Source organism: Lissotriton vulgaris, chromosome 4_1 (genome assembly GCF_964263255.1).
Source record: "Lissotriton vulgaris chromosome 4_1, aLisVul1.2, whole genome shotgun sequence".
Lineage (NCBI taxonomy): Eukaryota > Metazoa > Chordata > Amphibia > Caudata > Salamandridae > Lissotriton > Lissotriton vulgaris.
Window position 1 is genome coordinate 1,786,849,782 of NC_141691.1, and position 26,551 is coordinate 1,786,876,332.

The 26,551-nt window shown below is 46.2% G+C and overlaps 1 protein-coding gene across 1 annotated transcript; it reads right to left on the reverse strand.

Annotated features, from left to right (window-relative positions):
* Nucleotides 1-20,046: 20,046 nt before the first annotated feature.
* On the reverse strand, nt 20,047-25,049 carry LOC147724560 (uncharacterized). Its single transcript, XM_086918059.1, has 2 exons — nt 24,146-25,049; nt 20,047-20,648 (listed from the first exon to the last, which is right to left on the reverse strand). The coding sequence occupies exons 1-2, from the start codon at nt 25,047-25,049 to the stop codon at nt 20,047-20,049; spliced, it is 1,506 nt and encodes a 501-aa protein (XP_086774185.1).
* Between the last annotated feature and the right edge of the window lie 1,502 nt (nt 25,050-26,551).

Genomic DNA, 26,551 nt, shown 5'->3' on the forward strand with positions numbered 1-26,551 from the left:
GAGCGCTACATGGATAGCACCTGCGTGCAAGATCATGTCCAACTGGTAGGCCTTAGTGAGTTTCAACTGTTCCCAGCACTAGTTGAGCTGCGCCTCTCTGTGTCTTCGTGCCCTTCATGTAGATGCTCTACTCTGCCCCTGAATTCATGATACTGTGGTGTGTATTGACAAGCACGGAATATGGGCGGCAGTGCTGGAATTTCCTCAGTTTCTTGGCCCGCACTCACTTTGACCTATTAATCGCATTTGTAGACACTCTAAAGACTGGGGTTACATGTTCTGCTAAAGTCCCTGTCACAGACAGGGCTGAATCTAAAAAGGCATTTCAAATGTATGCAAATGTCACGGTGAAAATAAAGTCGGTTTTAGAATTCCAGAACCTGTGAATGGCGCTTAGATTTGGGAATCACAGCATGTTAATGGTGTTCCTCTGTGTTCAATTGCCCTGGTTTCCTGTATCATAACTATTCAGGGGCGTAATACAGGCCCCTGCAGCCCACGCAGTGGGGGGGGGGGGGGGGGGCAGGAACATTTACTCTGGAGGGGGCCCCCATCCACTTCCAAAGCCTTCTCGCAATAGAGGCTGGCTGCAGAGCTCACTGGTTTGCAGGCGGCAGGTGCACCGGAATTATCGTGCTCGGCTGGCTGGCAGCACTATAGATCGCACCTTCAGCCGGACCGCCTGTTGCAGTGGGGCTAACATATCAATGGCTGCCGCTGCCCCCTGCCAGTAAATAATTATTTACGAGCCAGAGGGCCGGTGGAGGGATCGTGCTGGAGCCTGTGTCTGACGGGAGGTACAGGCAGAGTGAGGTTGCTTCTCATCGCAGCTGTACAGGTCTCTGCAGGACTAATGGGTCCCTTTTCTGTCTTGGTATACAGACTCGAGCCTTTAAAAAAATGGAGTAAAGTCGAGACAACACCCTCAGAGAAGCAAAGAGCAGGACCACTAATGTCAGTCATGCCCAACAATTAAAAGTGCGCAGTAAGTCGTGACCAGTAAACAAAGACCGGAGCAGGTGCCTCTGTGGAAGGAAGGTAGGCCCAAGCGAAGCGGGTAGCGTTGCTGGGATTTTTGGAACAGCAACTTACACTGCAAGCTAAGGCTGAGTGAGAGCAGGTGCGTAGCTGTTTGCCAAAAAAGTTTTCATTTTTCATGACGGAAGCAAGGTAACATTTTTCACAACTGTGCGAAAATGGCGCTCCATCTGTATTTGCAAGGCGACCTCTATGGAGTAAAATGACTCCCAATTAATGTTTTCAGATCAAAACAAACAGTGCAACCTGGTGCGAGAGGGTGAGAGGGATAATGATAGAGAGGAGAGGGCTAGATAAGTCTATGCAAAAACAGGCTTTTTTCCCCTGTATGAGATGCCATAAATGAGGCGACAGGGAGGTTCACACACAGGAACAGAGTAATTTAGGCCATTGAAGTACAATCTAGAGCAGGAGACGAAATTGCATATATTTTCAGCGACAGCAAAATCTGGATTTTTTAGATTGGTTCCTACACCGGTAACTGGCCTCTTAGTAAACTGTGTGATGAAAATACAGCTCCTTTGCCACTTTTTGGAAGGATTTATGTTGATTTAATCGTCAAGCTTGTATCTGTCAATTATCCTTAGAGACATACACTTCAGAAGCAGTTAAACTACCAGGAGAATAGACTAAAGAATTAAAATCACTAATTGATTGATAATACAATTACTTAAAGAAAACATTGGTAAATACACGGAATGTAAACGTAGCAGTGCTATGTAAAGTAATATCTACCATTGCTCTTTTGCCTGCTTTATTAACAAAAATGACTCAACCCAGCGTAAATTGTCCAGATGTTTGCAAAGAAATTGGCGGGAACTTTTGAGCACGATGGACATTTAACACTTGAGAATAATTGAAGTTAATAGCGCTGGGATCCTTTTAGTATCATTTATGGACAGTACTGTTAGTTCCTGAGGATGGCTGTCCGCATATATCACATTTCTGTTACATAGAATCCACATCAGATCATGCTGGGAATAAGCTCAGGTTGAAACAGCTGGAGCAAAGACCAAATAAGGTTATGACAACAAATAAAATATCCCCAGAGCAGCACAAAACCTAAATAATGTATCCACAGACTGAATAATTCAGCAGCCCTGTGCCACATCGCCACTACTAAAAGCAAGAATGGCGTCACAATTAACGTCCCTATCAAATAAGAAGGAAGAGTGAGCAACACCCCTGGAATCACTTCACATTCTTACAGCTACCTGGAGTAATCAATCAGCGACTTACACCCAGACCCTCACATGCAAATGTAGAGACAATTATACACTTCACTGGCCCGCATTAAATTCATCAGGGCAAGTCATTACTATGTGTAGGCAGAAAGACTAAGGGGCACATGCATCACGCTATTTTGCGATCACAAACAGTGCGATTCACAAAAATAGGCCTTTTCTAATGCATGAAATTTTTTTTTATTCACAATTTAGGTAATTGGAATTTGTCAGCGATTTTCTAAATTGTGAATGCACATAGGGAATAGCAATTTGCGATTCCCTAATCCACATACAAGAAGCCTTTCCTAAATGCGAACTGTGCATTTAGGAAACGCTAATTACCATCACCTTCAAGTTGATGGTACCCATGTGCATACTTTGAAAAAATGCACAAAACTGCATTACTCGAAGTGCCATGTGAAGCACACATGTCCCTAGGGCATGTGTGTGACTTACATGTGTTTCTTTTTTTGAGGGGCGCCTCAGGGGGGTACTTAGGTCCCCAGACACCCATGCCTTTGCATGACCTAATTTGCGATAACCAATACGGTAATCACAATTTAGGTAATGCAAGACCATTCTCATCTATGGGCCTTGAGACCTGTAGGAAAGAATGGTGTCACAATTGCAAATAGCGATCTCCTAATTGCGTTTGCGATTCTTAAGGAATCACAAATTGAGAATCCCTATTTGCTGTCTGTTTTGTTGCATTGCATTGTGTGATTACCTAGTAGTGATTTCTAAAAAAATCGCAAAATTGTAATCGCAAAAGGAAACTTTCATTCATATGCCCCTATAACTTTAAGAATTGCTAAAAGCTTCATCATTCATAAACAGCACCAGTACTAAATTAAAGCAATGCACACACTTTAAATGTATCTGTGAATATGGTGGTATACCCAAGGTGTTATCTGCCTTTCACATGGGCCAGTCCATTGCCATTCCATCCTTCTTTTCTCCTCCTCATACTGTGTTGTACTACATCGGTCGCATTCAACAGAACAGAGCAGATCAGCTTCACCAGATGTGAAAAGGATAAGACAGTGTCTTAATGTGTCTTGACTCATTGGGTCATTCATTGTATCAGCATCTGCTATACCTTGGCCAACAAAGACTCTGTGGTGAGCATTTATGCCCACTCCACTAAGGCCATTCCATAGCTGACATCTGTGGTGCATCCGCCTGGTCATATTTGCTTACTTTTGCCAAACTTTACTGACTAACAGTCAATGCATGCAGTGATGAGTACTTTGCTATGGCTGTCTTGCATGATTAAGAATCACAAACAAGGGAGGTAGTGAAGAGGTTCTGTAGCCAGTGGACTCAGCCTTCTCTATAAATTGCGAAAAAACAAAGAAAGTACACATTTTACTTATAGAACAGGCTGCCCTTCCAGAATTGGGTCTAAAGTGAGTGTTTAGAATACAAAAGGGTTTCCTAAGAATGTATAGGAAAACAAAATGTTTTGTTAACCCCTTCGATGCTCATGATGGAGCAGTTCTGTCATGAGCATCGGTTGGGCTGTGCTGATGATGGAATCACTCTGTCATGAGCACAGCCCCTGGGGGGATCGCTGGCCCTCCCCCCCCCCTGGGCCATCTATTGTGGCACCACAGAGGGGGATGGCAGCAGAAGAGTTTTCGCTGCCACCTAACCCCCCTATGGTTCCCCATGACGTCAGCGTGCACAGCATGCGCCAACGTCATCAGGAAGTGCTGGTCGTGCTGGAAACCATTTGTTACCAGCGCGTCCACGGAGAAGAGGTAGGTTTTGGCCTCCGGTGGGGTGGGGCCGATTCTGGATACCTTGAGGCATCGGGGGAGAGGAAACACTGTTTCCTCTCCCTGATGTCCTAATGTAGGGCATTTCTGGTGCTTGAACGCGCACAGCGTCGCGATTGTGCACCAGGAATGCCCACACTAGACACCAGGGATGTCTTTTTGTGTGCAAATTAATAAACCCCTTGGGCAAGTGTCGCTTCCTATGGGGCAAATTATAATTCAGAGTTTTCTGACCCCCCGCCCCCCCCCGCCGGGGACAGATCGGCTGTTTTTTGGCCGATTCTGGACCTGGGAAGGGCAGAAAAGCCCACTAGAGTCAGGGAATAGTTTTTTTTTCATAATCGGAAGTGACCCCATGGGCAAGGGTCGCTTCCAGGGGCCCTAAAAATTGTATAAGTATATTCTGACCCCTCTGGGGGCAGATCATTTTTTTGTTTGTCCTTTCAGCTCCCAGGGGGGGGCAGAAAACCCCACTAGACCCAGAGAATATTTTTTTTTAATGGAAGCGAGCCCTTGGGCAAGGGTCGCTTCCAGAGTCCAAATTTAATAAAAAATTATATTCTGCCCCCCAGGGAACAGATAGCCTGATTTTATGGGTGCTTCTGGCCTCCAGGGGCCATATTTTTTCAAAAAGTATATTCAGCCCCCCCAAGGGCAGATCAGTTTGTTTAATTGGCCTTCCTGCCCCCAGGGGGTACAGAAAACCCCAGTAGTCACCAGGGAGTGTTTTAAATTTTAAATGGAAGGCAATGGTTGCTTCCTTACGGGCCTAAATAATTTTTAAGACTTTTCTGCCACCCTCCCCCGGGAACAGATCACCTATGTTTTTTGGCGTTTCTGGCCCGGGGGGGCAGAAAAGCCCACTAGAGCGAGGGATTTAAAAATAAATTAATTGGTTGCTTCCAGGGGACATATATTTGTTTATGTGTATCCAGCCCGTTTATTTGTCCTTCCTGCCCCCATTTGGGTAGTGACATAGCCTGTTATAATGTGATTTTTTATTTCTTGTGAATTGTAATGCTTTATTCCCCCTTTTTGTTCTAGTTCAAGGCTTTTGCTCTTTAGACTGTTGCAGGTTGCGGTTTTGTTACTTGTGGTTCTGCTGTTTGTGCAGTTGCATATGTTTGGTAAGAGAATTTTTTTGTACAATGTAAATGTGTTTTTTGCAAAGTGTGTAATAATACCAGTATGTTTGGCTTCTGTTTTTTGAGTGTCTAAAATGTTTTGCATTTGTGCTTGATGTATATTTTGTTTTCTGTAGAGTAATTGATTTTTTTTCTTTCTAGAGGATATCATTGATTTTTGCTTTGTCTTTGCAGAGTAGGTGCTGGTGAGTGTAGCTGTCTCTTATAAGTGAATCGTATAGTTTTTGAGTATATAGATCTTTGTGATGAAGGCACGCTTTTTTTACTTACTTATTTTGCAGTGTTGGTTGTTGACTTGTTTGTGCTGTCTCCTTTCTTAGTAAGGATAATCGCTAGCCGCAGGATTACTGCTCAGCAGGTTGTTGGTATGCTTTTTCATTCTTCCTCTAACCATGGTCCAGAGACTGACTCTGATTCTGAGGCAGAGGTAGGAGGGGAAGATTCAGGCAGTGAGTTTTCTCTCCACATGGCATCATCCGATGATGAAGATACTCTCAGTGCAGATGAAGCTACTATTGGTGCGATGAAGTGCCTGTTTTAGAGGAGGACATTGATGTGCTGTTGGTATAGTGAGACAAGAGGCATCAGGGCTGCAGTCTGGGGGTGCAAGACTTCCTGTTGGCAAAGTGAGACAAGAGGCAGCTGGGCTGCAGGCTGGGGCTGCAAGGCTTCCCGTTTAAAGTGCTGACCTCTGGGTTGCCCCAGGCATGGTGCAGCCGGCATTGTCAGACTTTACTGGTGTTCCAGGGTGTAGAGTGAATACTGAAAACTTTTTACTAATACATTTTTTTCTGTTTTTTTTGGACAATGTGTTTTTGGCAGAAATTGTTGAGCAGACTAATCTATATGCCGAACAGTTTTTGAGGGACAACAGTGCGAGCCTTAAGCCCCACTCTAGAACTATCCGGTGTACTCCCACAAATCTGGAAGGGATGAAGAAGTTCTTGGGTTTAACTCTTTTGATGAGCTTGCTAAGGAAGCCATCAATGGCTTCATATTGGTCTACTAGTCCCTCGATGGTAACTGCTATATTTCCGGCAGTCATGAGTTGTGATAGGCAAAATGTAAAAATGTAAATTGATACTTGTATAGCGCACTACTCACCCGCCAGGGTCTCAAGGTGCTTGTACGAATACCGCTGTGGAACCCATCCTGGCTTTCCCTGTGAGGCGTCCACTCATGGGCACCCCCAAGGTGGAGGCCAGACATCCGTAGCATTGTGGGGGCCGTTGTGGAGATTAAGCGAGCTATTGCCCAGAGTTGCAGAGTGGGACTCCATGATTGGAATAAGCACTGAGGTGAGAATTATCAGGTCAGTGGAATTTTGAGCCCAAGACCCGCCGAGTCGGGGAATTGAACCCTGGTCCCGGGCTAGACCTCTGCATCAGGATCTGCCGCTCTAACCATTGAGCCACACTTCTCCTCACTTCTCCACACTTCTAGGTATTTGCTTCTGCTTTGGATGATGCATTTTGTTGATAATGGTTTAGCTTTGCCACAAGATCACTCTGATTGTGACCATCTTTTTAAGATTCAGGCTGTCATTGATCACTTTGTTGATCGATTTTCTGAGATCTATGCTCCAGGGAAAGAAATTGCAGTGGCTGCTTGGTTTTTAGGCAATACGTTCCTAGTAAGAGGGCACGCTAAGGAATTAAGCTGTATATGCTGTGTGACAGTGGGACTGGACATGTCTCTAATTTCAGGGTGTACACCAGTGAGGAATCCAGGATTAACCCCCCTGGTTGTTCGTCCACTTTTGGAGTGACTGAGAAAATTGTGTGAGAACCTGGTAGAGGATTTTTTAACAAAGGCCACCATTTATATTTGGATAACTTCTACACTGGTGTGCGGTTGTTCAGGGAATTGGCCAAAGTGGACACTGTTGCTTGTGGCACAATCCGCTCTAACCGCAAAGGTTTCCTAAAAGAACTTGTTTGTCAAAAGCTTGTGCGGGGACAGTGCAGTGCGTTGCGTTATGAGGAGCTTCTAGCTGTGAAGTTTTCAGACAGGAGAGATGTCTACATGCTGACTACCATCCATGATGAAAGCACTGTACCTGTGACTGTTTGTGGTCAGGTTGCTGAAGCGCGCAAACCTGTGTGCATTTTAGAATATAATAGGCACATGGGTGGTGGTGACAGAGTAGATCAGATGTTGGTACCTTAAGCTGCTCTTCGTAAGGCTTACATTTGGTAAAAGAAGTTGGCTATCCATCTTTTCCATTTGGCAACATTCAATGCTTTTGTTGTGTTCCAGGATTCTTGTCCTGAGTCAAAGATGACTTTTGTTAAGTTTCAGGAGTCTGTAATAGGCAGCCTTGTTTTAGTGGAACAGGCAAGTGATCCTAGAGTTGGAGTGGTGGAGAATGCTGCTAGATTGAAAGATCACCACTTTCCTGATCACATTCTCTCACACCCTCAAAAGACTTTTCCAGTAGGAGATGTTGAGTCTGTGTGCGAAGAGGTATGCGGAAGGAGACTCGTATGTATTGCCCTGAGTGTCCTTCTAATCCTGGGCTGTGTGTGCCTGCTTGTTGTTTTAGAATGTACCATAAGCAAAATAATTTTTGGGAGCATCCATGAGTGGTAAAGTGAACTGCTTGGCCTCTATTTTTTGTTCAGTTTCAAGGGTAAAAATAAGGGAAATTGATATAACTGAGCAACCATATGAACTGGCCAGAATAATTGAAAAATCCTAAGAAGAACTAGGAAGAGATAGTTTGTGTGGGAAACCAATCAAGCAGCAACTAACAGACAGTCCTGAAAAGGTCTTTATTTCTAGTTTTTCTGAATTTTCGAAGAACATACATTCTAAACCATGCAGAAAGGGTTAAACCTCTCTATGAATTAATCAAACCTGATTTCAATACTAGTAATTGGACTCAAAAACACACAGAAATGTTGCGTTCAGTGCAAACAGACATGTTAGCAACATCACATTTACAGACACGCATAAACGTTCGCAACCTTGTAATCAGAATAATCCCAGGAAGATGTGGATTTACGTACCTAACCTTTAATGATGGTGAAAAAGTATCAATTGCTTACAAATCACACTTGTACACACAAGCTGAAATGAAATTCACTTCTACAGAAAAAATTCTGACAGCGGTTCAAACTCGCACAGGGTAAACGCATAATGGTCGTTACTCCTGTACCTGTGTTAGAGGCAGTGACAAAAGCAAGCATTCCGAATGCAAAGGCTTTACATCTAAGATACAATGGGTTAACTCTCTTGCTGTAACAGACCTTGAATACGTTTTTGACCCCTACTTGAAAACACAGGAATTTCTAAAAAACGAACAAGAATGTCCTCTGCCCACTGAGATTCTGCCTCTAGAACAGTACAATGTATAATTTATACAGACCCGTCAGCACAACCCACAATTGGGGGTAAACAAGCTTACAGTGCTGCATGTGCGATTGTTAAAGGTCACTGGCGCAATTGTAAATTCCGACCTATGGTCATAAAAACACTATCTCTCAGAGATTGTACAGCTCAGCGAGCTGAACTACAGGCTTTCAAGATGGCGCTTGAAAATACGGTTCCCGAATTCCCCACACTCATAGTGTGCGATTCGTATTACTGAGTTCAATCTTACAATGAATACTTGCAAAACTGGGTTCAAAACGGTTTTAAAGATGCAAAAGGTGGCACAACCAAGCATAAGTTGCTTTGGGAACAAGTAGTTAAATTACAGAAAGTACTACAAAAGACTCACGTGATCCATACACTGAGTCATCAGCGTGATGGCGTTTACGTTGCAGGGAATTCATTGGCTGATGAAGCCGCAAAGGCAACTGTGCACGCGGCTTCGGTAGCTGCAATCACTCGTTCGAAAACAAAAATAGATGGCGAAACAATGCTAGCTGGCAATGCCACAAGCAAAGGCAGCGGAGCAGCATTACCTCTAAACTATCCACTCGAATATTCATACATAATTGATGCCAACTCCATCCCTTTTGCTCAAATCCCTGGAGTGGGGGATAGAGTAATTCCAAACATGGAACATCGATGAGGACAAATTTTAGCAGCACATGAAGGGCTTGCCTCTGCACACGCAGGTGCTTCTGCTAAAGTGTCATTATTAAAACAAAGGTACCGGTGGCCGCGCATGAGCAAACAGACCAGAAACTATGTTTTGTAATGTGAAATCTGCCAGAAAATGAAAGTTTCAACAGTGAAACGCCCGGAGCAGACGCCCCTTTTAATTTCAGATAAACCATTTGCTTGCGTTTACCCGGATCACTACGGTCCCTTACAGAGGGATGGTAACTATAAATATATCATGGTCGCAGTAGATGTATGCTCAAGATTAATTTGGATGTGGCCTCAGCGCTCGGCTGATGCCCGAACTGTTATAAAAGATTTGCGGCACATACGCAGTCGGCACGCTACATTCTGACCAGTGTCCTGCGTTTAGCTCCAGAGATTACAAGGAGGCCATGGCCAATCTGGGTGTTACATTGCAATATTTAAGTCCATTCCATCCTGAGGGAAAGTCTGTAGTGGAAAGAAAAAAAATGGAACATAAAGCAATCTATAACAGCTAGAGTATTAGGCTTGGGTGACAGGTGGGTTAAACATCTAATAAGTGTCCAACATAGTCTAAATAATCTGCCAGGAAATTCTTTGGGTGGAATCACTCCATAACACAATACAAAAGCCAATGACCACTGAAGGAGAACCACCCGTCCCAGCAAGGCCTGTCTGGATTCCAAAGATTGGGGATCTAGTCAGAGAAAAGATTGTGCATAAGAAGGAATTTGGGACTTCTTACAGAAAACCAGTACCTGTGCTAGCAATCCATGGATCAAGAACAGTGTTACTGTCACCCCTTGCTGGAAGAAAAGAGAACAGGTTTGTATCTATCCACCTGGTCAAACCACATCATGTGACCAATAATAAGTAGTAGGCCCAGTGGACTCCAAAGACGTAGCAGAAGACCAAATCTTGCTACTATCCAAGAGGCTCAAACTGAAAGACTCATCACCTTTGAAGAATCTGCAATGAGAAAAGAAGTATTTCTTAGTGGTACACAATGTAAAAGCGCACTAAGCGGTACACTTTTATGTCAGGGTATTAATTTACATGCCCCTGTGAGGGTTCTTCGACCAACTTATCCTGCCACCTGCAAGGTTCTTTAGCAGCAGTGATAGATCCAAATTTTAGGCAGCTTTCTAACGGGAGCTATATAATGTTGAATGATCACAGCTGTTGTGGCATGTTGCCAGGAACAGCCTATCTCGTAACTGTGTCAGCCAGGGTCACTTGTTGTATGCAAGTATTGTTTTCTAAAGCTAAGACAGTCAGGGAGTCGCCGTTATGGCCTTCACTGAACATCTCTTCTATTCGAATTGATACTTTAAGAGGATGAAAGCCATTATTTTACAAAAAACTGTGCCACTGACCTCGTCCAAAGAGACGTATGAACTACAAGTTGCAAGGTCCTCTGCAGAGATACATCCCCTCTTATCCACAAACTGCCCCGTACATTTCGTAGAAATGTTAGGTCGTATCTTAAACATGTCTGATACCAGTGGTATTGTACATGTATTTAAGACAGTTTTTTTGGAACTGTGAGCTCCTTTGGAAGCGGTCCTCAGCATTTTTACAAACTTCGTGCACTCTGTGTTCGGCGACCTGCCTCTCATTTTGGGACTCATAGTAGGAATACTATTCTTGTTCCTTCGGCTCCGATATGGCAAGTCCGGTCAGCAGCGACGCCCAGATTACCATAGAGAACACTCTCCTGGCAATGAAGTGTCATGAGCGCATGATACAGATTCTGGGACTGGCATGTTTAAGAGCCCTAAATACCACGTGGTTCCTATCATTCTGACCAATCTGGCAAGATTGTATCTTACCTGTTCTACGATGCCTGCTATATGGAGAAGAATGTGTGTTGGACATCTGTCTAACACGTCCATCAACACTGCCAATGGATGTTGATACCTTGATTAGTTCAGTAACGGCCCATGCATCGTGTTGCCCCCAGTGGCTACCAATCCTGATGACGGCATTCATTGAGATTTCACAGATGCAATCTGCGGACGGTGAGATACGTGGCTCGGCAGGTCCACAGGTACCATCTCCATCTCCGATGATCATTGCTAATGCGGCTAACGCTGATGGCGATGCTTCACATTTTTGTGCTATCGGTTTACTTAAGGAAGTGGTCCAACTTTCACCTACTGTGGTAGACGATTTCTTTGCCAGCTTGGAAGATTTGATGTTTTCTCCTAACAACAAGAATGATTTTTGAAGTTAGCACACAGCGTTCTATGGGACTCTGTATTCGACCTTCACTTTTCAAAAAAAAACCTTCCAACTTTAGAACTCTACTTTTCTGCGATTTGACTTTTTCCAAAATTGAACCTTTTTGGCACAAAGTAATCTGCTTAAAGTAGAACTATTCTTAGAGAACAAGAATTCTTTGAAACACTTCCAAGAGACAATATTTGACCTTGTCCACAACATGAACAGTTTATATATTCTGTCATGGAATGGGCTCAACTTTTTTCTGTATTTCAGAGCCATATCATAAATGTTATTTCATGACTCATTCTGATAAGCATTTTCCAATGCCACACTACATGCTTTGAATGAAAATATTGATTTTTCAAATGCGTACAGCACAAATGCTCATATTTCGTGTACCACCATTTTAAATGCATTTTATGTATTTTGGGAGGGATTTTTTCACATCATGCTTTATTTATGTTTAAAAAATGCTTAGAATTTAGTCATATCGAACATAATAAAGTGGAGTGGGTGTTGTGTAGCATGTTAGAATCCAAGCGTAATTTACCGATTCATGCCCTTATATAGGTATAATTCACATTGCCCTATATAGACATAGAAATCATACCCATATTTAGACATAACCCATCCAGTCCAAATACAGGCATAGCTTCTTCCACTAGTTCCAAAAAGCCACAACGATTTCTTGGAAAACTCGGCTTCAGCAGTCAGGGGCATCCCCTTGCTTGAATATTGGTTTGTCCTAGAAATCATGGAGTTTTCAAAGAACTACCATTCCCTTGGGGTTCTTTGATGACGTTATTATGTCCGACTTTACGTCAAACTAGGCACCTTCAAGGTATAAATATGCCTACACTTACCCTAGCAAACACACGGTGGTTCGGAGCAGCTCAACTATCTACTTGCCCGACGCAACTCGCTAGAGCAAGTGCCGAAGGAAGCCGACCCTCCAGCCGACGCAGTGATTGAGAAGCTGTCCTTTCTCTCACTGAGAATCCAGCTCCAGTGTTTCCAAGCTCCCCTCGCAGGGTGTTGGGAAATCGAGTCCCGAGACAGAGATACCAGACCTTCTTCATTCTAAAACCAAGGTGCGGAGCTAATTAGACCCTAAGAGAAATCTTGGATAGATTCTTGGCAAAGAAAACTAAACCTATGCTACACCTCACTTACTTCTTCCCCTGTACTAGACTTAGGTTAGGTACATTGGGATAGGCATATTTTTGAAGCACCAGTGGAGTACTTTGAGCTTTGTTATTTATGTATGTATTTATCTATGGTTTAGAAACCATACAATGCTTTTACAGTATTATTTTATAATACTCTTCTTACTGTATGCATTATACGTTGCAACCAGTATTATGATTGTAGCAGTTCACTTTACTTGAATGAGAAAGAAGACTGTTTAATAAACCCTTTTATTGAAAACGCCTCTCTCTCTATTTCTCTGCACCTCTGATGAAATGAAGCATGCACGATTGACTGGGTAAAATATCTATCTATTATTTCCACGACTCTGAAGATCAGTTTTATTCTCGGGGGAACAAAGTTGTCATGTTTATGCGGTTGTCAAAAATGAATCCCTTCTTGTGTATTGAGAAAGTTTCTAGTGAGTTCTGAGCTAGCTGGCACTCACAATTAAGTCTACTATATTCGATAGAGACCTAGTCGACATAAGTCCTACGTCAAATATATAGGATATATTATTCCAATGCGCAGAGCCTATTGGAAATATAGGAACTACACTACAATGACATACAAGACAAATAACACAAAACACACACTCTATATGGGTCATCATCTGTGTTTGTCAAATCCATATGTGACTGTCTGCCTGGAGAGGTATTATGTGAGATAGATGTAAAAAACGCACAATGAGATAACGTACACTTTTGGCCCCATGAGCTTAAACACAGGAGGGGAGGAGCGCTTGTAGTCAAACAAAGGGTTTAATGATGAGAAATGAAACCCGATACACAGGTACTTCATAAATAAAAATGCTAGTTGACTAATGGAATTGGCTGTGCCGTACTTACATCGTCAAAGTTGCTCTCTCACCCAAGCAATGCCTACCCGTGGCTCCAATGAATGAGGTCTTGCATGAATGTCTTGATTATTTGGCAATACTCAATCCCACCTCCTAGGGATCTACTGCATTGGAACATATTCATTTGGTGAGAAATCAGTGGGAAAATATATCCATTAGAAGAAAAGGTTACTTATATTAGGTAACAGTGAATTTGATGAATACATTAACTACCTTCAGATTCCTCACTGCCCTCCTTCACTTGATGAGTTAGTGTCAGATGTAATATAAGGATCCCAAAAGCATGCAAACATGACTTGTGTTGTTATTGGCACTGTCACAGATGCTCTCTCTCTTCCTCTCCACACACCTCAATGGGGCACAGAAAAAGTCCAAGAATTGATACCATTGCACTAACTAACATTTAATATACTCCACCGTCCTCATGTCTACCACGCAGAGTCAATACAATTCCTCTTTGGGCTATTAGTGGCTTGTGTGTATTTTTGGCAGCTAGCACCTAATACTATGTTATGTGCTGGTACTTGCTTCTTGCCCTCGCTCTTTGAGGATGCGCTGCCTATGGTTGAAAAAGCCATGCTGGTACATTGCTTTCAGTGTAGCTTGCACTTTAACAAATACCACATACATAGGCAGAAACAACCACCAGGTCCTTAGCACAACATATCCAACTGTGGGCCTTCTTAGGATGGCAGTCGGACTGCCACTGACTGTCCTTTGGTGATGGCCCGACAAACATGGAAATGGTATGCCCAGATGTGCATCCCATGCTCACTGCACCAATGGATCCAACCTAGCCTGGATAATGAGGGGTGGTGCCCCAAAACCGATCCCACGTCGCTTGTTTCCAGTCCAGGGAGGACCTGGCTTGGCAGTTTGGACAGGACTGTTCCCATAAGGAACATGATCAAGACTCATTTGCATAGGGCTGAGTCCAAACTGGGGTGGCGTGTTGAGCAAAAGAATGAAGGATTAAACCCAGATCATTGTGACTGGTGGTGAATGTTTGCATTGTTCAGCATTTTGTCCATCAATTGATTCTTTTACATTTGTTGCCCTAAGTGGAAAGGGTATGCACAGATGTGGGTCCCGTGCTCACTGCACCACTGGATTCAAGCTAGTCTGGCTGATGAGGGATGAGCCCCCAAAACCGGTCCCAGGAGGCTTATTTACGGTCCAGGGAGGACCTGGCTTGGCAGTTCGGGCTGGACTGTTCCCATAAGGAACAGGGTTAAGACTGATTTGTATATGGCTGGGTCCGAACTGGGGTGGCACGACGAGCAAAAGAAGGATGGATTAATCCAAGATCCTTGGGACTGGGGGAGAATGTTTGCATTGTTCAGCATCCATCCATCAGTTGTTTCTTTTGTATCCAGCTGAGGGACAGACCGATGCTTCTGATGGGCTCATGTAGCCCATCAGGCCGTCGGTCGGATCATATGCCCTACAATAGGGGTGGTACCTGCACATGCACTGCCTTAGGAATGACAATGTCCCTTTCTGACAGCCTTTCCATGGCAGTCTGACTCTCATGGAAATGCTGCTGAAAAGGTACTTTGGGTCCCTAGCAGGGCTATAGCAGGGCCCCTGTTCCCTGTAGGCCTCCTCTATGAGGCCCGGCGGACATCTGTGGTGACCCCCCCCCCCCCAAACATCCTTACTCTTTGTGCTAGGCACCACATGGCTACTGGTGTGGGTGGCATAATCAGTGCTGCAGGCCCGCCAGTAGCATTTGATTTACAGGCCATGGGCACACACAGTGCACTTTGCTAGGGATTTACAAGTAAATCAAATATGCCAATACTGGATAATCAATCATAATTACAATTTACACAGGGAGCACTTGCATTTTCACACTGATGGTGCCTGGCACACACAGGATGCTAGGGACTTGCCAGTAGATCAAATATGCCAATCATTGATAACCAATCATAATTAAAATTTTCACATGGAGCACTTGCACTTTAAACTGACGGTGCCTGGATGTTTATAAAAATCCCTTTTTCCATTGCTGCTTGTGCTGTGGCCCTTTTCAGTCTGCAACACTAGCACCAATTTAAAAAGCCATAATCCTAACCACCTGCCCTTCAGTCACATCATAATTTGCTGCGTGGAACCTCTAACTACTTGTTGGTTGGTCCCAACACCGCCCCAATGACGGTCAGCATCATAATAGGGCCCTGTGTGTTGATTTGTATCTAATCCTGTATCTCATCTCAAAATATTTTATCAAGGTGTCACCTGCTACATTTAACACCATCACCTGTTGGGATGAGATTTTGATTATCATTGCATACATGAGCACATAATATCCTCTGATGTTGAATGGGTCATATTCACAAGTGTCCTCACCTAATGAAATGCAATCTCTGTACCTATGCAACTGGTGTTTGTGAGCCGGATGAGTCGGGCGCCACCATTGATGACATGAGAGGTGAGGAGGAAGGTTGGAGTAACAAGGGGTTCAGCTGCTACATATTAATATATGCAGTATATTTTCTGGCTCCTGAGACGTAACTGCACATGCCTGAGCATATGCTTCACTCGTCCTTGATAAATATGCCAGGGCAATTATGACGGTGCAGGGCGTGGTCCACTTTTCCATGCACTTGCTTTTATCTGCTCCCGGGCGCTGACTCCGTGGACCACTAGCAATAGTGACGAAGTCAGTGAGTGTATGAGCAGGGGCTGGCAGACTCAAGGTGAGAAGGGTGACATTCGTAGATTGCATATAGAGGTTGTGTCCTCCATTCATTTTGGACATCTCACTCAATGGAATTGCGAGGTGCTTGGGAGGATTTACTGCTGCTCTGAACTTCTGGCATTTCTGCAGTGCACATGTGCTGGTATACTTTAACCAAAGGAAAGGCTGACACTCACGTATGTGCTGCTGGTGAGTGTTTTCTCTCCCACTTATGAGCCTGGTCCTTTTTTTTTTACACGATGTAGGGTCCAGGGGGAACATTTAGATTAAGCTGTGGGCTGTCCATACTATAATAATCCATCCCAATCCGCCTGCCAATGCTCTGAACCTCAAACTCCCTTCCCTCTTACTGATTGCTGCTTGGAGCATTATGTTAGGGCTGACACTGCTCTTTGACTTACAGTGATTAATTCGGCAGTTTCACCCCCTGTGCTAGCTGCCTTACAACACAATAACGAGCAGCTGACTGGTGCTGAATTGTGTGGCTGTGTAAGTGTGCATAGGAGAGAGAGTATGTGTGCATGTCCTGTTTTTTAAATATGATTTTTTAATGGTAATTTAGAAATATTCCTGTGCACCCGCTCTAATGACAATGCTATCAGTCAGTTGTTATGTATACGCATATGTGGCCTAATTTCTTATGATACAAGAAGCAACATTAACATGCAGCAATGTTCTTTTCTGTTAAATCAAACATAAGATGTCTTTCTAAAGAGCATACCCTCCTGAACTTTTGTATTTTAGGTGCACTCATATGTGATAATGAAGAAGAGGGAGGCTCGGTGAAATAAAACATCTGCCTGGGATCACACATTTTGGTCAAGCAGGGAACCCAGAATTGGTCCCAAGATTTCTGCTTTTACATTCTCAAGTTCAGACCTTGGGACCGTCTAGCTGCCCTGCTCATGCTGTGAAAGTTGGAATGAAATTTCACACCTCACCACTTTAAAAATGCACCAGCCGCCACTGCCCGTGGTTCGTAATGAGATTTGGTACTTGTCTGCCTGCAGTACTATACTTCATGCATTAATCTTGGAAGCATAATTAGTTACTCAATGAACCCCATATAGTCTTCCAGCTAGCAGTGGTGGCTGCCCGAGGTCTGAAGCGGTAGGGAGGGAGTGGGGGAATACAAAATTAAGCACAGACAGCAACAAAAAAAGGTAAAAAAACTTTTCTTACCAGCCGCCGCGTTCCTCCTCTTCCGATCCTCGACTCCAGGGCTGGCTGGTGCACAATGCGCAGGCTCCCAGCATAAGAGAAGCACTAAGATTGGTCTGAAAGGCCTGGTTTGCCTCTCAGACAGTGCCTGGGAGACTGTGACTTTTCTCCACCTGGCTTTACAATACAGCCGGGTGTAGAAATTCCAAGCGCGCATGACAGTTTGGCCGGCCTAAGACGGCTGGCCAAACCAACATGCGCACTTAGTGGTACCCGTCATCCCTCTTCTCCACTGTTGTCATGCCTTGCATGGCCCACCCCACCCTATGACCTATGACCTCGCTGGCAGTCTGCAGGTATAAAGAAAATGAAAACGATAATAAAATTGGTTTAGTATCTTTGATTTTTCATGTGGTTTGATCTGATGCCTCCTAGTTGAGGGACGGTCCTCTGTCATAACTTAGAAGAAACCCCTGGCAGCTAACAACAGATGGGAAAATTGTTTGTGTTGCCACTTCTACTAAATGCAGGGAATGGCTGCTTCCTTCAGAATTACTTGCATACAGAATGGAACACTAATGACAGACAAAGCCTGCCAATCTGATGGTGGTGACACTGTTTAGAGCGCATGTATCCTGTGAGGCGCCTGAAAAATGGTGATCTCTGTGCCATATGTAGTGTACGGGTTTGTGTGACCTGGTAGATTTGCTTGTGAGAATGTGAATAGCTTGTGGTATGGGAATGCTATGGGCATACCAGGTCTCTCAGTTCGGAGACAGCCACACATAAGAAGAGCAGACAGACGCAGCACAGAATGCCTAGTTCTAGGCTGGATTCATGACGTATTTTCTGGTGGTGTAGGTTGGGTACTGTCACGAGCAGGATGGGCGGATGGTGTTCCTTCTGAACAGAATGTCTGCAGGCCTTCCTCATCAGAGTATATTATGATCAAGGTAGTCACAAAACCCGGGGTGCTGTGAACTGCCAGCAGGGTGACCCCACGCCTAGGCACTTCTTTGCGTCATGACAGGTGGTGAAGGGGGGGTGGCGGGGGGGTCGACAGGACCTTGAGCTAGAGCTAGGGGCCACCCTGCACCGCAGAGGTTGAGGGGCCCTGTGTATGCCTGATTCTGAGAGCATTATCCGCATCACCTATTTGGGAGGGAGGGCGAGGGGTGGGAGAAAAGTAGACCAAAATTGTTTGTGTGTGTAAAAGGCCGCTTTATTAGGAAACAGGTGCACATCACAAATACAAACCTTGGCAACGCCTTACAAAACTAAACCTCACTAAATAAATAAATAACTACAAACTCAGCCCCCCAAACCCTCCCCCACCCCTAAAACATGTGAGCCCTCCCCCTGCCAACAATACATCAATAAACATTATAACAGCATTATAACATTACGTCATCAATAAAATATTACATCATCAATAAAACATTTCGTCATTAATCAAACATACGTCATCGTTAAAACTTTATTCGTCAAATCACAATTGCAATAACAACGGTCAGGTCCTCCATAACCATAAACCCTGCCTGACCCTGCACTCCTGCAGATACGCCCCTCACAAAACTGAACGGTCAAACCATGACCAACATACCCCAGCACTTGTCAAAGAAATACTCGAACGAATACTCAACAAACAATCTGCCTAAAAACGTACAGATACACCAAAACACCGCACAGCACCTGTTCCTAGCGACGGATACAAATACAAGAAAAACCCCTGCACACCGATAACCCATAAAACAGCCTTTTAAAAAGAAAATGTAACAAAAAACCCAAAAATGGGGAAAAAGCGAGGGAGCGAGGGAAAAAAGGGGGCACTAATGTAAAAAAGGCGAGGGCGGGTGGGACAAAAAGCTAAAAGCCCTCCTAGCCACCAGGTCACCAAACCTAAAATGGTGGCGGGTAGGCGGGGCTTGGGAAATTTATATTTGGCCTGGCTGGTCCTACTAGACCAGCCCAAAACTAGAACCTTCTGGCAACTTCTAAGAAGAAAACCCCTTGCAGCCCTCCCAAACCGCCTGGGGGAGGGGACCTCCCGGCGGTCGGCTCCCTCCCCAAGCCCCCCTTGGGAGGGAGGGCGAGGGGTGGGAGAAAAGTAGACCAAAATTGTTTGTGTGTGTAAAAGGCCGCTTTATTAGGAAACAGGTGCACATCACAAATACAAACCTTGGCAACGCCTTACAAAACTAAACCTCACTAAATAAGTAAATAACTACAAACTCAGCCCCCCAAACCCTCCCCCACCCCTAAAACATGTGAGCCCTCCCCCTCCCAACAATACATCAATAAACATTATAACAGCATTATAACATTACGTCATCAATAAAATATTACATCATCAATAAAACATTTCGTCATTAATCAAACATACGTCATCGTTAAAACTTTATTCGTCAAATCACAATTGCAATAACAACGGTCAGGTCCTCCATAACCATAAACCCTGCCTGACCCTGCACTCCTGCAGATACCCCCCTCACAAAACTGAACGGTCAAACCATGACCAACATACCCCAGCACTTGTCAAAGAAATACTCGAACGAATACTCAACAAACAATCTGCCTAAAACCGTACAGATACACCAAAACACCGCCACCCAGAAAGGTAGGCGGGGGAGACACGCCTCCCTTTCTGCCCCCCCCCAACCCTCGAAGCGAAACAAGAAAATCAACTCTGCATAGCCAATGCCCGCGCTAACACCTCACGGAGCTCCAACAAATAAAGATCCATGCCCACACGGGACAAATGAACCCCATCATCCCTAAAAAACTCAACGGACTCAAACTTAATGTCCCTGTGTGAAATCCTGCTGAAACCCAGGCTCCTACAACAACGAGACACCTCTGAATTCACTTTCTTCCTAGCCCGATCGACAGCCCTGGGGTTCACTGCTCCTCTCCATATCCTGCGCGGTATCAACTCTGTCCAAAAAACATGGCCCCCAGCCCAAAGGTCCTTAATGAGGCCCAAATCCTGTTTCATAGCTCGTAGCAAAACCACACCTTTCGTAGCACATAGGTCGTTTTCTCCCAAATGAATAACTAAAATATCCGGGCATAAACCGCCCACCATGTTGTTGTTCAAACAAGGGATTAACTCTCTCCAGAGCATCCCACCTTTACCCTTCCAAATAACGTTAAACATTCGATCATTGAAACCAAGTAGTTCTCCAAAGTAACTCCGTGCTGCCTGGACTCTGGCCCACTTCACAAAGGAATGCCCCACTATCCAGACCGTTACCACCGAGGAGCGAGGCCCAGCAACGGATCCTGAAAAAGAAAAAAGAATTAGAATCATGTGAAGGAGGACGACGCATGCGCCTCCTCAGCAGAGCTCCTCACATAACGCTGGAAACAGTTGGAAGACCAGCGCCCCAATCGCATAATATCCCTCTCAGACCAACCTCTGTTAAAAGCCTCAGTGGCTGCACCTATTCGGAAAGAGTGAGTACCATAGAGATTGCCATCGAGACCTATGTGCTGTAGAGCTTTGCGCAAAACCATTCGTAACTGATAAGTTGTTACAGGGGTGCCATTGATATGTTGGAAAACAAGAACTTCATCACCACCCCCACATAATGAACGCCAGCGCCGCGCCAGCAGTAAAGGGCAAGTAAGCTTCGGAGCACGTGCCTGTAACCACACACCTTTCCCCTTACCCGTCTGATCAGTTTTAGAACTGGCCAACCAGACGTGAACTCCCTCATCATAACAAAAAACGTCCTTCCAAAACAATCCACACTTATATTTCGACCCCAACAACTCCGATACCCTGAAGGCTCCAAAAAACATGAACGCCATCAGCATTGAGAAAACACATGCCTCAAAATCATCTGAACAAACTAAAGGCAAAACTGTGATTAGTCTGGCAAGAACTTGCCAAGATAGGGGGGCTCTGGATCTACCAACGTGCCCTTGCTCCCTGGCCCAACCCTCAAGCATCCTCCTACCAATTTCCCCCGCTGCTGGAGGATAGCCCCACAACAACTTCCCCATGAAAGCAATCCCCGCCAGTTTCCCAGCAATGGTTACTTTGGTTAAACCCTTATCCATGAGGTCCAGTATAAAATTGACCACATCATCCGACCGACGCGACAGATCCTCCCTTCTGACAGCACCAGATTCCAGGAATTCCTTCCATGCAAGGGAATACGCAGAACGCGCAGACACAGACAAAGAACCTACCACCAATTGTACGACCCGACCTCGCCGACGTGCCACAGATGACTCGGCATCGGAGTCGGGGATCTGTCTGCGTCCCTCGCCAGTCCACGGAATCTCCCCCACTGTGAACAAGACAGAGCATCCGCAATGTCATTGTCCACGCCAGGAATGTGTAAGGCACGAAAATGAATATCGTGTTTCAAACAACCCAGAACGAAAACTCTCATAAGTTTCAACACTTGTTCGTCCCTGGCAGATTGACGGTTCACTATCTCCACAACAGCCATGTTATCTACGCGAAACAGCACTTTCTTGTGTGCCAATTCCTCCCCCCACAGGGTCAAGGCGACCAATAAAGGGAACAGTTCCAGGAAAGTGATGTTGCGACCACCATTCAACCATTCATCAGGCCAACGTTCTGCACACCATTTGCCATTCCAAAAGAGCCCAAAACCATCACTGCCAGCAGCATCCGAAAACATTTGTACATCCCACTGAAAGTCAACATCTCTGACCAAGGGGACACCATTGAAGGAATTCAGGAAAAACTTCCACATTCTCAAATCCTCCTTAACACCGGCAGACAGACGAACACGATGGTGGGGCAATTGATGACCTGCCAAAGCCCTGCCCAGTCTTCTACAAAAGGTCCTGCCCACTCTCACCACTCTGCAGGCAAAATTCAAATGGCCCAAAAGCACTTGAATCTCTTTCACCAACACTTTTCTCTTTGCCAACATCACATCCAGTAATTCAACCATGTTGACCCTTTTGTCCTCGGGCAGGCGAGCAGACATAACCACAGAATCTATTTCAATACCCAAAAAGGAGAGGACAGTGGCAGGGCCCATTGTTTTCTCGGGAGCCAAAGGAACTCCCAGATCCTCCATGAGCCCTTGGAATGTGTCCAGAGCCTTCTGGCACTCCGCAGGGCCCGGGGATCCGACAAAGAAAAAGTCATCGAGATAGTGCGTTACCAGTGAATGACCGGACTGATGGGAAAAGTACCATTGCAGAAAAGTACTAAAACACTCAAACAAGGCACATGATATGGAGCAGCCCATCGGCAGAGCCTTGTCCACGTACCATTTACCAGCGAATTGTATACCTAAAAGGCTCCAATCATCCGGGTGGACAGGCAACAGCCGGAAAGCAGACTTGATGTCACACTTAGCCATCTCAGCGGCTGCGCCCGCGGTCACAACAAGTGACATAGCCACGTCAACCGAAGAGTAAGAGACAGGCACTGCCTCTGGGTCAATGAAATCATTAACAGACGACCCTTCAGGCCATGACAAGTGTTGAATCAGTCTAAACTGTCCCGGCTCTTTCTTCGGGACAACTCCAACCGGTGAAACAATCAAGTTAAGGATCGGCCAATCATGAAACGGGCCAGCCATCCTCCCTTCATGTACCTCTTTATTAAGTTTGTCTTGTACCACTGTGGCATGTTCAGAAGCTGATTTTAAATTGGCAGACCACCTCCGTTCCTGAGAGCCTAGGTAACCGAGCCGGAAACCAAACTGAAAACCTTCCAACAGTGTAAATTTTGCTGACTCATCTTCGTAACCATGTAAAGCAATGCGCAGCCTTTCTAACCTAACTGGCGTACGAGCCCTTGGACCCAGCACCCTTAGCACCTCTCTATCCCCTTCCCCCTGAAAACTGTGATGTCGTATTTGAAGTTCCTGAAACCGTTTGCTTCCCTTGTGGGCTCTCCGATGGCTGGTTGTCCCAACACTTGGACAACGGGTGTTTCCTACCACAACCTGAGCATTCATGTTTAAATTTACAGTACTCTCTGGTGCAGGAGCCCCTGTTAAATTCCCAACAGAAACCAGACCCCGAGTGCATGGTTGCAGTGGCCCCCACCCCTCCCCGGGTGGGCTTCCCCTGAAAGGGCCGGTAAACTAACGGCAAACCACTGGCCGTGAAAATGGTTTTCCCCCCTGAGGCTGACCCCATTGTATGTTGCCACAAGTCCATATCCAGCTCCCCCCACTTAGCCTCGGGATCCCAAGCCATCCTGGCCCTAAATTCCTCATCATATTGAGACCAAGCAAAACCACCCCCGGTGATCTGCGCCTTGCGAATGACGTCCATGTATTTAAAAAGGGACACGCTGCGCTCAGGGAACTTTTCGCAATATACACTGGCATAAATCAAAAATGCAGCTGTCCAGTTTTCAATATTCAAAGGCACTCTAGGGCGTTTAGCCAGCTCAAACTCCTCCTCCTTAGACCCCTCTTTAGACCGGACTTCCCGGTGCAGTAGCTTAAGGAGTTCTACATACTCACCATTCCAAATGCGTTCCTTGGTACTTAACATTAAATGAGCACCTAACGGTTTCGTAACCCCCATGTAAGGCAATTTCTTGATTTTTAATTCCTTACTGGCCACTGGCTCTTTAACATTGCTGGAAGCACCAGCCATAACATCACTTTCCACCTTGTTCGTAACTTCTACCACATCATCTGTACCAACTGCAGTATCTTTAACGTATCGACCTTTGACCAGACGGCCATCACCAATAACCACTTCGGTTTCACCACCTGTACCCACAGACACCATCATAGGTTTGGCCTGTGTGGCTGATTGCTCACCTGGCAACAGAGAGACCACTCTCGATGGCTCCGCCCGTGGTGCCGAGGTCAATGCATCCGATGTGCGAGGCGCCCTACTCGATGGGCCGTGCTCTCTTCTCCCTTGCACTTGACTCTGGACCACTGGAGCCTGTAAAACACTACGAGAAACATGAGAGGGCACCCCCCCTTCCGGATCCCGCAATTCACCTTCTTCAGGACTCTCTTCATCGTAGTCCAACACCACTGAATCGACACTGGTATGCAACAAATCACCACGGGTCTTACCCAACCCGGTATCAACAACCGTACATTTAAATGATTTTGAAACTCCAGGAGGGGGAGCAGACTGTACGCGCCTGTACCTCCCTGCGCGTTGACTCTGCAGCTCCATAGCCGCCGGCAAGGCCTGCCACCTATACCTGCTACTCGTTGGGGCCAGCGGGGTCACGCCAGACCCTCGTGTGCTGGCCGCGGCGGGATCCCTCGGTGGAACAGAGAGGGCCGCGGTAGGCACTCTCCTCACTTCCCCTTGGCGAGATGGGACTGGACCGCGCCCTGCCAAGTCTGGACCTCCGCACCTATTCCTATCCTGAAAAGAAAAAGTTTGGACTGGTGTGCTAGGGTCCCTGAATACAACACCTGAAACAGACCTTGGCCTGTGTAAATTAGCATCAACAATCGTCCCCTGAAACCTCTCCAAAGAACGCCCCCTAATACAACTTCTCAAAGGCACTCCCCTAATCGGAGAGTCGCCTACCATCTCTTCATCGTCACTCTCATCCAAGTTACCGCCCGCTGCCGCTGAAGAAGAGGCCTGAAGAGGGGCCCCCGCACCCCCCACGTGGCCCTCAATATCCTTGTGAAAACCACGCTGCGCCAAACCTGCCGTGCCGAAATGCTCCCATCCAGGAGAACCAAACATGAGATAAGGACCTCTAGCATCCCCTTGAATAGGCCCCCCACTCACCTGCTTGGAAATCCCCTCCCGCTCTAAAAACGTGCTCGAGACACCCACAGCCCCTGCAAACCTCACGTCAGGATGAGAAAACCTCACAAAATCATCCACACCAGCCCTTCCAATTCCCCCCAACCCTGGGCCATGCACAGGTCCTGACCCACTAATCTCACAATGAAAGGCTCCATGACCCCCCCGTGACACTCTCTTACCATCCCTCCGCAAATGGTCACTCCCTTCCTGAACACCAGGAAAAACAAAACCCCCCGACCGTGAACAATCCTGGCCCAAAACAACACCAGACATAGAACTACTTTCACCCATCTGTGCCCACTCACCCTCCCCCCTGGATCCCCCTCCAACAGACAAAGCAGCACCCACAGAGGAACCAGGGGTAGAGAATAATAACGGGCTGCCCACATTACTGTCCACATCCCCATGTGCAGAACCAACATCATGTGGAAGAACAACCTGGCCAGCCTGCAGCTCCAAACCAACATGCCCTCCCAACCCACCTGATACGAACTGACTGGAAACCCTAACATCAGACACATTGATCCTTGGTACAGAAGGAGTTAACAACATGCGAGCGCTTGGGTCAACATTAAACTGTGTCTCTGCTACAAAACGCTGTGAAACATTCAAATCTGGCATATCGTGCTGCTGAGCTGCTCCGTGATGACCTACCAATTGTACAGAGCCCCTGCGCCCCCCTCGCGCAGACACCACGAGCTCAGGCTCCACGCGGCGCTCCCCTACGGGGTCAGAAGCAGAGCGCTTCTTGCTCCCTCTCTGCCCCCCCCCTCCCCCGCTTGGCCGGTAAATTGCAATCGGAAGCGAGCACTTCAGCCTCCAAGCCTTGTCCCACCCGCCCCTCTGAGGCAATAGAACGCGCGTCAGGCGCCTGACCCGGCTGCCTGGGAGCCGAATACCCTGCCGCCGGAGCACCTCCCGCCCCACACTGCAGCTGAGGGAAAGCTAAAGGGGCCGTTCGCGCATCTGAAAAACCAACTACGGGAGCGCCCAAAGCTATCGGCGCTCCCCCCTCCCCCGCCGCCACACGCGCCTGCAATGAAGGGGCCGGTTTCCTCGTACGGGACCGGCCCCTTTCACTTACCTGGCCAGAACGCCTCTTTTTAGGCGAAGAACACGCCAGTACTGCAGCGGACACACCGGCGGAGGCCTGTCGCTGGGGGCGCGCCGGCCCCCCTCCCACCAACAAATCCATGCGACCTGCTTCCAACAGCAGTCGCATGGCTTCCAAAACGCGATAGTCCTCCATAGCAATAAGTGAACAGCCACAGGAAACAATAAATGTTGCCCAAAAACACCTAAAAGCACCTAAAAGCACCTCACAAATCTCCCTACACAAAAAGCTAAAAGCCCTCCTAGCCACCAGGTCACCAAACCTAAAATGGTGGCGGGTAGGCGGGGCTTGGGAAATTTATATTTGGGCTGGCTGGTCCTAC

Excerpts from the sequence above, each read along its gene's own strand:
- LOC147724560 (XM_086918059.1), bottom strand. The coding sequence starts at position 25,049 with ATGTTTGGTTCTCCTGGATGGGAGCATTTCGGCACGGCAGGTTTGGCG. Across the intron at positions 20,649-24,145 it reads AGTGGTCTCTCTGTTGCCAG|GATCCGTTGCTGGGCCTCGC; the intron begins GTGAGCAATCAG and ends TTTCTTTTTCAG.